The sequence below is a fragment of the Onychomys torridus genome, chromosome 3 (genome assembly GCF_903995425.1).
Source record: "Onychomys torridus chromosome 3, mOncTor1.1, whole genome shotgun sequence".
NCBI classification, from domain to species: domain Eukaryota; kingdom Metazoa; phylum Chordata; class Mammalia; order Rodentia; family Cricetidae; genus Onychomys; species Onychomys torridus.
The window spans coordinates 32091678-32107787 of NC_050445.1; the positions used below are offsets into that span (position 1 = coordinate 32091678).

The window sequence follows — 16110 nt, forward strand, 5'->3', positions numbered from 1 at the left end:
AGGACAGCCAAACCAAGAGACAGTGAGACCTTATCTTGAACAAACAAACAAACAAAAAAACAAAAACAAAATGTATATGTGAAGGGCTCGAGAGATGGCTCAGCAGTTAAGAGGGCTCAGTGCTCTTGTAGAGGACCTGGGTTTGGTTCCCAGCACCTTTGTTGGGCAGCTCACAACCACCAGTAACTCCAGCTCCAGGGCATCCAGCCCCCTCTTCTGGCCTCCTTGGGCACCTGAACACATGTGGCATATACTCACACATAAAAAATACACATAAGAATCAATCTTTTTAAAAAAATGTGTATGTGATTGTCACTATAAGGAATAACAAGATTTGTGAAAAACAAGAAAAAAAAATACAAAGTTTAAAAATAGCCCAATTCAGCCAAGTGGTGGTGGCTCATGTGCTTGTCTTTAATCCCAGCACTCAGGAGGCAGAGGCAGGTGGATCTCTGTGTTCAAGGCCAGCCTTATCTGCAGAGAGAGAGTTCCAGGACAGCCAGGGCTACACAGAGAAATCCTGTCTCAAAAAACCAATAACCCAATTCAACATAAAGCTTTTGAGCCTTTGAGCAAGGTGGTTCCTTTGGGTGGCTTGCTGTAGTAAGTTCATCAGCTCTTTTGGGATTTTGTCTGTGGTATAACAAGGCATTGGGCTTTGGCTTACTTTTTTTTTTTTTTTGTGGAGTTGAGGATCGAACCCAGGGCCTTGTGCTTGCTAGGCAAGTACTCTACCACTGAGCTAAATCCCCAACCATAGACAGAGTCTCATGTATTTCAGCCTGGCTTCCAACTCATTGTGCAGCCAAGGTTGACCTTTTGCTTGTGAGCCTCCTGTCTCTACCTCTGGAAGCTTGGATTGCAGGCATGAAATGCTATGCCAGGTCTATGTTGGACACTAGATTATGCATGCTAGGCTGTGGGAGCCCACAGAGGTTTCTTAGAACTTTCTCAGGGTCAGAGAATCTGAGTTTGCATTACTCATCAGGGCTGCATAATGGGATGATTTGTTCATGGGTGTGTTTAGCAGGTGTTTGGAAGAATCTACACTTGGCTGTTCGGTGTGCTTTGATCTTGTGAGGGGGATGTCTTTTACCCCACCCCTTGGCATTATTATAAAAAGCCCTTTTCAATAAAGGACAAGGCTGTTGGGTATTGATTCAGGCCCTCCCAAAGCTATCCTGTGCTTTTTTTCTTCTTGTCAGCTAGGTCTCTTTTTCTATCTAATATTTTCTTATCTCCCTTTCCTCCTCCTAAGAACCCCAGAATAGGTGGGAAAAGGTGGGAGCTGGACTCCCACAGTCTCAATACTAGGCAACCTCAAAGCACTGATTTTTGTTGCTCTTTGGGGGTATTGAGAAATAAACTCAGGAACTTGTGTGTATTCAGCAAGGATTCTAGCACAGTCATACATCCAGCCACTGCCACCACCACTATCATCACCATCATCATTATTATTTTGAGACAAGATCTCATTATATAAACCAACCTGGTCTCAAACTCATAGAGATCTGTTTACTTCTGCCTCTGGAGTGCTGGAATTAAAACTAGCCTTCTCTGAATTTTTAAAAAACTTTCTTTACTCTGACTATAAAAACAAAACATTTATTGTAGAACTTAGTTTAGACTACAGTCCAACCACCTTCAGAAAGATAGTGATGAATACTTTTGAATATATTTCCATTTTGTGTGTTTGTGCTTATCTGCAGATATGTAATTTTCAAAAGTTGCCATCAAGAACTACACATTATTTGTAGCTTCCTTTAAAACATATCTTAAAATACCATGAATGTTTGTTCATGGCAGAATCTTTTTTTAAGAAACCCCAAGGGTTCCTGGACATTGGGACCTCACACTTGACTTGAAGTCTCTCTGCCTGTGGCATGGTGCCCTTCCACTTTGTTTTGGAGGTAGAAGTCCGTGGGTGCCTGTGAGGGTTGGAATTTGTCTGCCAGTCAGTTAATGGCAGATGTGCTCATGGTAATACACTTAACAGAGTGGAAACATGCCCTTAGCTATGTTCCAGACTGTAAGATGGCTGCAGTCCTTTGGCACAGGCTGGATTGGTAGAGCAAATACCATGCTATTATTGTGAGTTAATCATAAGCAAGGTCAGTCTTGTGACCAATTCAGCCTTCCATGGTAAGCTTTTAACAGATGTCATTTCCTATAGAAACATTTAAAGTTGGAAAACAACATGTCAACAGTTCGTAGAATGAGTGATACCCAGCATCCTTAGAATGAAGGATATCTGTATCTAGCTAGCAACCTTAGAATGAAGGATAACCTATATCCAGTGCCCCAAGAAACTGCGTTCCCTGGCAGATGTGGCAGACAGAAGCCCAGCTCTGAAGACAAAGTCCCCAATGAATACAGATCTGACCTGGGACAGAGGAGCAGAGGTCAGCTCAGGCTTCCCTCCTGGAGGTGCTGGAGACCACAGTCCCTTCCTTAGCAGATGAGGCCTCAGCGTCCATTCTGCTGAAAGAAAGAACACGAGGCTTACACATTTTTGTTTGCACAGTAAATACAGGCCAGGGAGTCTCTGATTAACCCGTATAAGCTCAGGTCACCTTGGCATGTGGGAATATGATGCCTTGGTCCACACTACTGGTGCTGGCGACATCCCATCTCCTGCATCTCTTCAGACCCCACTGACAACTTGCCCTTTCTGTATCCCTGGGCCAGATCTGGAACACCTTCTTCAATGGGCGTTACCTGATCCTGCTCATGGGCGTGTTCTCCATCTACACCGGCTTGATCTACAATGACTGCTTCTCCAAATCTTTTAACATCTTTGGATCCTCTTGGAGTGTCCAGCCTATGTTCAGAAATGGCACGTGGAAGTAAGTTTACAGCCTGCCAGGGCATGCCTGATGGCCATCCAAAGACCTCAGTGACTATCTCTACAGCTGGGAGAGTTTCCACATGGCTCTGATCACAGATGCCCCTGAAGTTTCACCTAATGATGCAGTTTTTTAAAAAAGATTTATTTATTAGCACTTTATATGTATGAATGTTTTACCTACATGTATGTATGTGTACAATGTGTGTGCAGCAGAGGTCAGAAGAGGGCATTGGATCCCATGGAACTGCAGTTAGATGGTTTTTAGCTGGGAATTGAACTTGGGTCCTCTGCAAGAGCAGCCAGTGCTCTTAACTGCCAAGCCTGCTCTTCAGTCCGAGGATTCCAGTTTTATCTTGTGTGCAAGACCAGTACCACTTCCCAGCCACTGAACTGGCTATCGTATTGCAGAGAGATAGCTTCACGGAGAAGAGGGCCAGGTCAGCAGAGTCCTTTGTTCTTGTGTGGAGATGGAGGGAGAGTGAAATCTCCAACCACCAACTGGGAGTTTAGTGAAGCCTTTGCCTTACACGAGGCGGGCACAGATGACAAAGTACGCAGACCCTCACTTCCAGTGTTCAGGCCCCACCCCCTGCAGCGGGACATTTCCTTAGGCTGTCCAGAAAAGCCAGAGTTCAATATTAAGAGCAGGGAGGAGATTGAGAGTTTGCATTGGCAGCTTCCTGAATTTGCTTGTGGCTGACAGTCAGGAGGGTGGGCGGAGCTAGCCGGATGGAAGCAGGCAACCAGAAGCTCTCTAACTGTAACTGCACAGACTACATCTCTCACGTACTTTCCACAACTGTTTTAGCAGCTAATCAGACTGGAAGCACAAGATTTCGAGGATGGGGGTCTGGGGAGAGGGAGGTTCCGAGTTGGAGAGAGACAGAAATGGTGCAGTTACAGCCTCGTTTTTGGTCCTGCCTCTTCCCTCTCCTATCATGGGAATATTGTTTCCTTTCTTCCTTCCTTCCTTCCTTCCTTCCTTCCTTCCTTCCTTCCTTCCTTCCTTCCTTCCGATTTTTGAGACAAGGTCTCACTACATAGCGCTGGCCTTGAACTTTTAGAGATCTGCCTGCCTCTGCCTCACCATGCCCAGCCTATGGCATTTCTATTTAAGGAAATCCAAGGGTTTTATTTTTCCACTCAAGCCTGTAGAGGACATCTAAGAAGGGAGAGAGAAAACAAGCAGTCTCATGTGAGGAGATTAGCTCGAGGGAACTTTCTTCAGGGCATTTTATTTGCTAACCATTGTCAGAAGGCTTAAATAAGCTTTCTGTAGAAAATGGAAGGTGTTTGATTTTTTAGTAAGAGGACTGAGATCAGGTCCTGGTACAAGCAAGTGGACCACTACTGACCGCATCCCCAGCCCAGATGGTGACAATTTTTAGTTTGAGATGTGGAGGTTCTGGCAGATCTCATTTGGTTTTTCTGGAAGGCCCGAGTTCTGGGGGGTAGAGGATGGCAATGATAAAGTAATGAAGAAAAATGAAATCTAGGACTGAAGCTACATCATGTCTGTATTTGTGGTCTGCCCTTATAGTGAATAGGCATCTGAAGAGATGTCTTGAAGAACTGTTTCAAAATATATTAAATCTGTATGGTTTCCCAAAACTACATGAAATTTTGTTCCCCTGTGGAGTGGGCTTGCTGCTCTGCAGACGTGGGTATGAGTGTATGTCTTTAATGTACCTGCAAATGGCCCTTCCAGCTCCAGGCTCTTCAGACACCCTAGAGTCAGGGTGGACAGTGCTCAGCACACGCCCCAGTGTTGAGATAGCATAAAGCAGAACCGTGTTCTTGGTGAGGTGGAGAAAGTTGCAGTCCTCTGTCACCAGAGATGACGTGCTTTCATGCTGAGCTTGGGCCCTGGGCCCGCTTCCTCTGACACGTGGCATGGTGTCTTTCTGGAGACTTCCTGTGGTCACTGGGTTTGGGTGTATAGCCCAATAAGGAAGGCAGCATGCTAGTGCTGCCCAAATAGGCTTCCTGGTGTCCCAAGCCACTGTCTGAGACCATGGCACAGTGATGCAGCAGCAGGAGAGTGCTTTTCTGGGCATCTTGTCACAGTGGTCAGTTTCTTTATTTCAAACACATACTCCTTGGGTTTCCTATAGAGACTCATAAAAAAAAATGGGGCTGGGAACATTTCTTACCTGGCTTGCTGTTCCAACATGCAGACGCAAATCCAGAGCCCCAGTATCCACTTCAAAGGGTGGGCATGCTGGGCATGGCAGCACAGATTAGTAACCTAGCCACTAGGGAACAGAGGTAGCCAGACCCAGTTCCTCATTTTTTTCCCCTTTGTTTTTGGGGGAGGGCTTGAATTTCACAGAGATAAAGGTCTGTGTGTAAAAAGTCCATCTGCCCATCAGGACTGGCCCAGGTGTCGCATGGCTGGGACCTGCTCTAACCTCTGCTCCTTTGCTGTCTGTTCCCCTCGGCCCAGTCCGTACTTCTGAAGAGGGTAACTTCAGAAGCTTCAGGGCTCAGGACAGTACCTGACACATGGTTAGCTATTCTGTGACCAAACATGGAGCCACTGAGTGAACCAAACTGCCGCCATGCCAGCATCTGGGCTCTGGTTGGCTTGGACGCTCATGGCTGATGACACTATAGTATTTCTGCCCTTGACAGATTATCATTCTATGACTTCTGTACCCCCACTTTGTCTTTGTAGTGCTCATGTCATGGAAAAGAGTCAGTATTTGCAGCTGGACCCGGCCATCCCAGGAGTGTATTCTGGAAATCCCTACCCATTTGGGATTGATCCGGTAAGAATGTCTTCCAGGGTGAGACGTCAGTTATGGTCAACATGTGGTCGAGATCTCTGACTAGAGATGGAACAACAAACCGAGGGTGAGATGGGGTAACTCAGGCTTGTGTGGCAGGCAGAGCTAGGATCAGTAGATGACCGCCACTGTGCCCGGGACTCTGTATAGCCTCCTGGCTGCTGCTTCTCTGGCAGCTATCTCTCTGCTGGTTAATGATAACTTCAAAAAGGCTCTTGCAGCCTGGAGAGGAAGCTCAGTGGGCAAGGTGCCTGGTGTTACAAGCAGGAGGACCAGTCAAAAGCCAGATGTGGGCTGGCCATGGTGGTGCATACCTGTAATGCCAATGCTCAGAGACCAAAGCAGGAGGATTTCTATGAGTTTGAGGCCAGCCTGGTCTCCACAGTGAGACCCTGTCTCAAAGAATAAGCAACAATAATCTAGATGTGGAGGTATGCACTTGGAATCCCAACATCAGGAGGTAGAGACAGGCAGATCCCTGGGGCTAACTCACTAGCTATGCACCCTAGCCTGCTTGGCCAGTGAGAGATCCTGCCTCAAAAAAGGAAAAAGAAGAGCTGGTGGACAGTTCCTGCATGTGCTCTTACTTTGGTTGCCTAGAAAGTATGTATATTAAATAAGTTACTTAATATCCTAACAAAGTCCCCTACTTTGCCCCCCCCCCCCTGGGTAACATCTTACTTTTGCACTGTATAGTATGATTTTTTCGTAGGCCAGAGGTCAACATTGTCATCTTCAGCATACCTTGTGTTTTGAGACAAGGTTTCTCACTGAGACCTGAGCTTTGCCAATAAGCTAGACTGGCTGGCCGGTGAAGTGAGCCCCAGGGCTCATGGTCTTTGCCTCCCCAGTTCTGGGACTAAAAGCACACACCACCACACATTTTTACATGAGTTCTGGGATCAAACCTGGGTTCTCACACTTGTGTGGCAAAACACAATACCACCACACACTTCATAGACTGAGTTGTCTCCCAAGGCTCCTGTGGATTTAAAATGTTTCATTTTATTTATTGGTTTGTTGCAATCAACTAAGATGTGGCATCTCCCAAAGCCTTATACTGTGTGATCTCTGAGTAGAGGGGAAAAAAAAAAAAAAATGCCTGAGTTGTGAATGGATACACACGTTCATTCATATAAAGCCAGAGCATACAACCACCAGGTGGCGGTGTTGTGCTCCCAATCAACCATGCCTCCTGTAGGCTTGAACGTAATGAATATTTTTCTCAGCTCTGACTGGGACAGAGCCTGAGTAGCCAGTTTGAGTTTCAGCAGCTGGGAGTAAACAGTGTGGGTCCGACAGGGCGGTGGTGGCACACACCTTTAATCCCAGCACTTGGGAGGCAGAGGCAGGTGAATCTCTTGAGTTCCAGGATAGCCAGGACTGTTACACAGGGAAGCCCTGTCTGGGGGGAGGAGGGAGGGAGCAGTGTGGGTCTGACAGTGGCTCTCCAGCGGCCTCCCTGTCAGTCCCTCATGGTCATCTCCTCCAGTTTCCCTGGGTTCTCCCCAATAAAAGCAGAAAGCATTGCCTGGGAATTTTCTGACCTACAGCCCAGTTCCAGTTATAGTCTAAGTTTTATCAAAACAAGTAGAATCCTTGAAAGCCAATTTGTAAACTGCAAAGTGTAAAAGACAAATGAGTCGCCGATATTTTTAAAGATTTTGTTTTACATTCTGTGTATGTGTGTGTCTCTGTGTGGGCATGTGCACACGAGTGTAGGTGCACTAGCAAGCCAGAAGCATCAGATCCCCTGCCTGGAGCTGGAGTTGCAGGTGGTTGTGAGCCAGATGTGGGTGCTGGAAGCAAGCTCTGAAAGAGCAGTCTGGGCTCTTGACTGTGAGCCGTCTCTCCAGCTCCATGCCGTGTGTTGCCCTCTTTGCAGAGTGGAAGGTGTTCTCACTGGTCAGGCGGCATGACCAGGAAGCAGGCAGTGGGGAGTTTGGAGGAGATGTCAGGGTCTGGTGACTTCCTTTGCTTTGAAGCCCATTCTTCCTACCTTCTCTTCCTGCACAGCCCACACCCACCCATCAGCAAACCCCACCTGTCCAGTTCTGCGCCTCGGACTCAGCAGGGATGGAGAACTTCACACTTATAAACCGAGAATGTCGGGGAACCTTTGCACACCCTGGGTTGGGGGGATGAAACACATGCGGCCATCACAGAAGTCAGTATGGCCATCCCTCAAAAACCTGAAAATAGAACTATATGACCCAGCTAGTGTCGTCCCCCCAGCCCTATACCACAGACACACCTGCACATCCATGCAGCCAGGAAATGGAACCTGCCTAGCTGTCCATCAACACATGAATGGCTAAGGAAAACATAGTACATGTACACAATGAGATTTTATTCAGCCATAAAGAAAAAATGAAATTACGGCATTTGCAGGGCAATGGATGAAACTGGAAATTACTATGTTGGACTAAATTAGCCTATTGCAGAAAGACCGAGGCTGCTTGTTTTCCCTTGTACAAAGCCTAGATTTAAAGTGTGTGCAGGGGGATGGAGGAGGGATGAGAAGGGCCATCATGAAAAGACATGCTGTCTTAAGGGAAGGGGAGAAAAGGAGACGGTGTCTTAGTTGGCTTTCCATTGTTGTGATAAGACACCATGAACAAAAGCAGCTTGGAGAAGAAGGGTTTATTTGGCTCACACTTTCACATCACAGTCCACCATCGAAAGAAGCCAGGGCAGGAACCTGGAGGCAGGAACTGAAGCAGAAGCAGTGGAGTCATGCTGCATACTGGCTTGCTCCCCCAGGCTTGCTCTCTTCCACCACCCAGGACCACCCGCCCTCGCTGGTATGTCCATCGTGGGCTGGATCCTCAAACATCATCCATCCATCAGGAAAATTCCAACTGGCCAATCTGGTGGTGGCAACTGATGATCTCTTCTCAAATGACTCTAGTTTGTGTCAAGTTGACAAAACACAAGGACAGACAGCAATGGAATCTGACCGACATAAAGCAGAAAGTGATGGTTGTCTGGGGGCCAGGAAGGGAACCAGGCAGAGGGGGAAGCAGTGTGGCCTTGGGAGAACGAAGCCTGAGGAGAATGAAGTGGAGCAAAGTATGGTGGCACATTCATGTGAAGAATGCCATAATGAAACCAATTCCTTTGACTGTTAACTTGCCCACAGGGGCTGGCAGATGGTGTCAGATCCCCTGGGGCTGAAGAGCTAACACATGGCTGTGGGCTGCCCTGTGGGTACTGGGAAGCCCAGTCATCTGGAAGAGCAGTCAGTGCCCTTAACCACTGAGCCATCTCTCCAGCGTCTTGATTAATAGAAAAGTAATATTAAAAAGAGTAACAAAATAAAGACAGCCAAGTGGTCCAGAGTTTCTGCCCTGTGTGCAACTTTGCCACCTGACCACAACTTTGAAAGGGGAGAAAATAGAATGAAGTGGGATGCCTAAGTAAGGAGGAAACTGGAAACATTTAGAACTTGCATACGGGAAACCTTGGGGTCTATCCCCCACACTACACACACACACACACACACACACACACACACACACACACACAATTTCTTGTCTTAAAATCACACACATGTGATTGAAAATCCACAAACTATAAAACATTGTAGAGAGCAGCAGGCCTGGCAGCTGTGCTCCTTACATGTTTGTGCCTCTCAGTGTTTGGCTCAGAGACCGATGAGGGGTTTAATCATTGCATATCATAAGTTTTCCTCTGTGCATCCATTCACTGTGTTGAGCATTTTCCTGTGACTTGGGTCACAAAATATCTGGCCTTCATCATAGCACAGCAGCCTTACAGTGTTTTGTTTTTTTTTATTATTTTATTTTATTTTTTTTAATTTTTAATTTTTAATTTTTTTGAGCTGAGGATTTGAGGATTGAACCCAGGGCCTTGCGCTTGCTAGGCAAGCGCTCTACCACTGAGCTAAATCCCCAACCCACTTTACAGTGTTTTTAGTTTCCTTTTTCACTAAGAGAACTGAACCCAATGTCTTGTGCATGGCAGGCAAGTGCTCTGCCCTGAGCCACACTCAGAGGAGACACAGTGGTTAAGAACCGGTGTTCTGGAATTCGGCTGCCTGTGTCTAAATCTTGGGTTTTCCATTTGTTGCTTTGTGACTTTGAACAATTGAACAGCTCTGTGTCTATTTTGTCACCTGGAGACTGGGTGTAACAGCCTTAGCCCTGAGATTGCTTAGCAGGTAGATCAGTCTAGTGCATGCACATGATATGTGTTTGTTTCAAGGTACATTGGTGTCTTAGATAGGGTTTCTATTGCTGTAAATAGACACTATGACCATGGCAACTCTTACAAAGGAAAACATTTAATTGGGGCTGGTTTGCAGTTTCAGAGATTGAGTCCATTATTGTCATGGTGGGAAGCATGGCAGCATGTGGGCAGACATGGTGCTGGAGGAGCTGAAAATTCTACACCCTGATCCACAGGCAACAGGAAATGAACTGTGTGCCACACTGGGCATAACTTGAGCATAGGAGATCTCAAAGCCTGCTCCCACAAGACACACTTCGTCCAACAAGGCCACACCTATTGCAACATGGCCATACCTCCTAATAGTGCCACTCCCTATAGGTCAAGCATTCAAACACATGAGTCTATGGGGGCCATTCCTATTCAAACTACCACAATCGGTCACTTATTCTTTCTAAGGTTATGGTTAATTCTCTGTAAGTTTATCTATATAACCAGAATATTTATATCTAGCTCAGAGTCTTTTGGACTTAAATGAGATAAGTACATCTGAAGGGACTGGAATGTGCCTGGTACTTAACCTTTAGCATTTCTAGTTTATCTGATTGGCTGCATCTATAGTGTGTTACAGACTCTACCCTCACTACACTGAGTGATGCTGTAGACATGGGTCGCCCTGATGGCCAAAGAAAGGCAGGGTCAGAGGGCAAGTCTAGGACAGTTTAGATACCAGGGTAGCTGTGCCAAGAGTAGAGGAGGTGCCTCTAGTGTTGGGATACCAGTAGCTGCAGTCTGCTGGGAGCCGCAGAAATATGAAGTAGGAATTCAGCTGACTATGACAAAGCTACACCTGGAAGAAGCCAAGGGCCTTTCCAGAGGATAGAGCCAAGACTCAAGGAAGCTTTTGAATATTAGCTGTCTCCTGCAAAGAATTTCTTGCATGCTATTTTAGCTCTTACATTCCTAGAACAGTGTGTTTGATCACTCATTGGGTATAATTTCCCCTATACAATTAAAGTATTTGGATAACACCCCCCAGCTGTGCTAACAGCAGTCACACAGCCAGACCCTTATTTTCAGGCTGTCATTAGCAACATTCAGCCAGGAGCTTTTCTGGACGAAAGTATGTTATCTGAGATTCTTCCCAGACTTTCTAAGAACAGACTGCAGCATCCAGACTGTCAGTTCCTGAGGGAAGATAAAAATCTACCATCAGACAACTGCCCAGGCTTGGCGGACGTGCTGATTAAGCTTAACCTTCTTCCTTCCAAGTGCCATCTTAGTTCTAGATCTCCCTCTAACCATTAACCCAGAAGTAAAGGGCTTTCACTTATCAGGTACATCTAGCTGGGATGCAGGTTGCCCTGCCCAACCAGAAAGCAGGAGAGTCAGAGATCTGTGGGTGTGATGTATGTTTAAACTGGACTGGGGAAAAGATGACGGGAAGATTAGAAGAGAGGACTAGAGGAATGAGATGGAAGATGGGGAAGAAGGAGATGAAGAACTAAGGAGAGGGAGAACTTAGAAAAATAAAGAGAGGAGCTAAGATGGGAAAGAACTAGATGGACGTGAACCCAGATGGGGCAGAACTAGATGAAGGAATTGTAATGGCACATGGAGGGAACAGCATACAGATGTAGAGAAATCAGGCAAGAAAGGAGCTAAGAGAGCTGAATAGAAGCTGTGCAGAGAGAGAATAAAGTGAACGGACTAAAGGGTTTTGTGCACATAGATTCATTTGATATCGTTCCGATTAGATTCCTTAGCTGGTTGTTAGATTCTTCCACGGACCCTGGGAAAAGGCCATCAAAGGGCTGGACCTCAATAGTCCTTCCATCCTACTGGTCTCCCATCCTACGGTGGCCGGCTGACAGCTGCTCAGAATACTGCAGAGAGACCCTGAGCTGTATGTAGCTCCTAACAGCATGTTTATTTGTGTCCTATATATGAGTATGTGCGCACACAGTGGGGATGAACAGGATGAGTGTGTACTAAGGCTGTGCCTAACTGGATATTGGCCTGTGTTGTAGTTTGAATGAGAATATCCCCTATAATCTCAGGCATTTCAGTACTTGGTCCTTGGTGGTCCTGTTGTGGAGGTGAAGGTGGTGCAGCCTTGCTGGAGAAGTACATTCCTAGGCATGGGCTTTGAGATGGAAAGGTCTCTCTGTTTCATACTTGTGGTTGAGGATGTGAGTTTTCAGCTTCCTGCTCTGGATTTCATGCCACGATGCTTCTCTGCCATGATGGACTCTTATCCCTCTGGAACCATGAGTCAAACTCTTTCTTCCATGAGTTACCTTGGTCATGGTGTTTCATCATAGCAACAGACAAGTAACTGATACAGCCCCTGAGAAGGAAATCCTTTTGGAGTAGGAGGTTGTTTGTGATGGAAGGTGAGAAGGCTGTGTGGATTTGTTATCTTTAAGAGGGCACATCTCGCAGACATTATGGGATGTGCTTGAATTTCATGTGAGGTCAAGGGTCGGAGCAAGGACTTGGGATGGGAATGGAGACCACAGGGTTAATGAGCTTTCTCTGACAAGGAGGACCATCAGCCCGAGTGAGACCCTGACTAGTCCTCCAGCTGCTCTGTATCTCTGTTTAGGGCTGGATAGGAACGTGTGTCACTATTAGTCAATGCCATGTATGGAAGGCAGGCGTCCTATCTTATCCATAGTGGTTCTGACAGTTGATTGTAGAGATGGCTTAACAAGGTTCTGGGATGGGCTGGAGAGAGATGGCTCACAGGTTCGGAGCACTGGCTAGGGGTCTTTAAAAGGCCCCAGAGGTGGACATCAGGGGAGGGTGGTAGGCGCCTCTGCTCAGGCCGCTCTGCTATGGGGTTTCTTGCTCACAATGAGAGCCCAATAGAGAAGCCAGCCTACAGATCCCCACCTAAGAGTCCAGCAGGCTTCCCTTTGTATTCAGACTCACAAGTGATGAGGGAGAGGGAGACATGGAAGGAAAGGTGAAGGATAATTAGAACACACATTGAATGGAATTTAAGGAAATGGAGAGAAAGTGGGCAAGGGAATATTGATGAAGATGTTGTTAGGAAGGGCTGGAGAGATGGCTCAGAGGTTAAGAGCACTGACTGCTCTTCCAGAGGACCTGAGTTCAATTCTCAGCACCCACATGGTGGCTCACAACCATCTGTAATGAGATCTGGTGCCCTCTTCTGGCCTGCAGGGATACATGCAGGCAGAATACTGTATATGTAATAAATAAATATTAAAAAAATTAAAAAATAATTAAATTAATAAAAAAAAGAAGGTTCTGGGAAATGCTTTGCCCTGTGAAGTATTCCAGGAACTCAGAGCAAAACAGGCTACTATAAAGAAGGAGTTGGGGTCCATTCTTTGGTCAGCACTCTGCAGGCCATTCATAAAGGAACTGAGGCAAGTTTGAGACTCTCCATAGTAATTCAGAATGTCTTTCCATTTGGCACAAGACAAACAATACATCTTTTGGTTTTCGTGTGTGTGTGTGTATGTGTGTGTGTGTGTGTGTGTGTGTGTGTGTGTGTGTGTTAGGTGTGTGTTGTTGTTTTTTCAAGACAGGGTTTCTCTGTGTAGCTTTGCGCCTTTCCTGGAACTCAGTTGGTAGCCCAGGCTGGCCTCGAACTCACAGAGATCCGCCTGGCTCTGCCTCCCAAGTGCTGGGATTAAAGGCGTAGGCCACCAACGCCCAGCTGTGAGGTGTTTGTTATGTGTTGTGTGAGGTGTGTGTTGTATGAGGTATGTGTGTGTGTGTTGTGTGAGGTATTCCTTATGTGTTGTGTGAGGTGTGGTGTGTGTGTGTGTGTGTGTGTGTGTGTGTGTGATTTATGAGGGGAAGCATGCATGCCATAGAATGCATGTGGAGGTTAGAAGACAACTTTGTTGGTTTTCTCCTTCCTGAGTTACCTGGGTTCCAGGGATAGAATTCAGGTCATGTTTCGGTTTGCTCTCTATTATTATAATAAATACCGTGACCACAAACAACTTGGAGAGGAAAGGGCTATTGAGCCTCACAGATTACAGTTCATTATTGGGGAAGCAGAGGCAGGAACTGAAGCAGAGGCTAGGGAGGGGAGCTGTTTGCTGGCTTGCTCCTCACAGCTTGCTTAGTTGGTTTCCATATACAACCCAGGAACACCTGCCTAGGGATGGAACCACCCACAGTGGCCTGGGCCTCATACATCAATAACTAATGATGAAAATGGCCCACAGGCCAATCTGACGGAGGTGACAGGTGACTCTAGTTTGTCAAGTTGATAAACACTAACCAGCACAGGTAGCCAGGCTTGACCACAAGCACCCTTATCACTGGGCCATCTTGGCAGTCCTTATCTCCGGTTCCTTCCAGCACTTGGGTATCTGATCAATGGCATCAGTGACTCTCACACTTTGTCACCACAGTTGTGGTTATAACCACCGTCCTTCCCCTTTCCTGAGCCTAACGTGCGTGTTGTCATCTCCCGAGCAGCATCCTTGGGGGACTGCGTTGTAGCCGAACTCCTAAAGACCGTCCTGGTTCTGCCTCACATCTTTCTTGTCATGTTTCTTATCCAGATTTGGAACCTGGCTTCAAACAAACTCACATTTTTAAACTCCTATAAGATGAAGATGTCAGTCATCCTGGGAATCATTCAGATGACTTTTGGTGTTATTCTCGGCCTCTTCAATCACATGTGAGTTTCTTCTTAAAAGGAAAAAAAAAGATTTGTTTTTAATTGTGTGTACATGTGTATGTGTGTTTGATTGTGGGTGTGTGCATGTGAGTGCAGACTCAGAGGTCTCTGAGCTGAAGTTACTGGTGATTGTGAGTTGCCTAACATGGGTTCTAGGAACCAAATTTGGGTCCCCTGCAAGAACACAAGGGCTCTTAGCTGATGAACCATCTTCCACCCTACATGTGAGTGTCTTGATTCATTCACCCTTTGTTTGCAAACTGAAGACACTGATGAGGAAGAGGCAGAGCCACCAGCGAGCCTTTGTGTGCCAGGGAGCTTCCCCGTGGGTCTTGGTTTGAGCTGAGACAGACTGGTTGGCCAGAATCAGGAGCACCTCTGTTTCTGCCATGCAGAGTCTGTTGACGTAAATGTGTGTTTTCTGCCTGGGAAATATCTTAGGCTTCATGAGGGTGCTGGGAAGCTCACTTTCAGCAGTGTGGGTTCCTCCTGCCTGGAAGGAAAGGTTGGTATAGTAGCCAGCTCATCTCCACCCAATGGGCCAGGGAGGATCCGTTTGAATGTTGGCCAAGGTGCTCCCAATCCTGGATCATCCTGGGTGTCCTTTCTCCAGCCTGGTAGCAGCCTCTCTCCCTCTTGCCTGTTCATGTTGTCACTCTGTTCCTTGTTTCTGTCAGCATCCATCACTGGAAAGCTTCTTAAACTTATTGATACTAAAAGTGTGTTTGGACATAGCATCACATGTTTACTCAGTGTGCCTTTTGAACATGGCAGCTGATTTCAAGTGCCCAGAAATCCCACTTGCTACTTAGGTTAGGAATAAGTGGAACATTGGGGTCCACAGAAATGATGTAGAGCTTGTGATCAGTCAGTTTAAGTCTCAACTTCAGCTCCTAGTGAAGGTGATCATAGCCTGACATTGCTGAGATTATTATTATGAGAAACAAAATAGAATGGGGGCTGGGAATGTGGCTCAGTTGTTAGAGTGCCTGCCTGGAATGCACAAAGCCCTGGGTTCAGTCTCCTATACTGCATACAGTGGGTGTGGTGGTGGTGGTGGTGCACACCTGTGATCCCTGCACTTGGATGGAGGCAGAAAAACCAGAAGTTCAAGGTCTAGCTACATAGCAAGTCCAAGGCCAGCTTGGGCTTTGGGAGAGCCTGTCTAAAAAAGAAAGGGGCAAGTAAAGAAAGAAAGGTAGATGAAGAGAATGGGAATACACAGCCAGAATGGGTTAGGGTACAGGAAAATGAACAACTCCAACCTCAATGGCTTAAGGCCATGAATCGTAGCAGCAGGGCCATAGGGGTCCCATGTCTGTCATCCTTCCACCCAGCGGACTTAGAGGATGGGTGGACACTGCTGGACCCCTGCAGGTGTCATGGCAGAGAAAAGGTAGAGATTACTTGGTGAGTCCTAAAGCTTCTGACCAGAGTGGCAGGGGACTATTTCTGGTCCCATTTTGTTGGCAAGAACCAGTTGTAGGGTGACCTTAAACTTGAGAGGCCATAGAAGTAGTTCTACTTGGAAAACCAAGGATGTTGTGCGCCATGGGAAGTGTTGTGAGAGAGAAGCCAGAGTTGTGTGGGAAGGGCTTCCCAGCTGA

At 46.6% G+C, this 16110-nt stretch overlaps 1 protein-coding gene across 2 annotated transcripts in view; it reads left to right on the forward strand.

Moving 5' to 3' along the window:
• Atp6v0a4 (ATPase H+ transporting V0 subunit a4) overlaps nucleotides 1–16110 on the forward strand; it is an 87925-nt gene that overhangs the window by 62065 nt on the left and 9750 nt on the right. For both annotated transcript variants that reach the window (XM_036181021.1, XM_036181022.1), the window contains 3 exons: nucleotides 2689–2846; nucleotides 5526–5619; nucleotides 14385–14503. In XM_036181021.1, the coding sequence (XP_036036914.1) occupies nucleotides 2689–2846; nucleotides 5526–5619; nucleotides 14385–14503 (371 nt within the window). The remainder of the gene's footprint in view (nucleotides 1–2688; nucleotides 2847–5525; nucleotides 5620–14384; nucleotides 14504–16110) is intronic.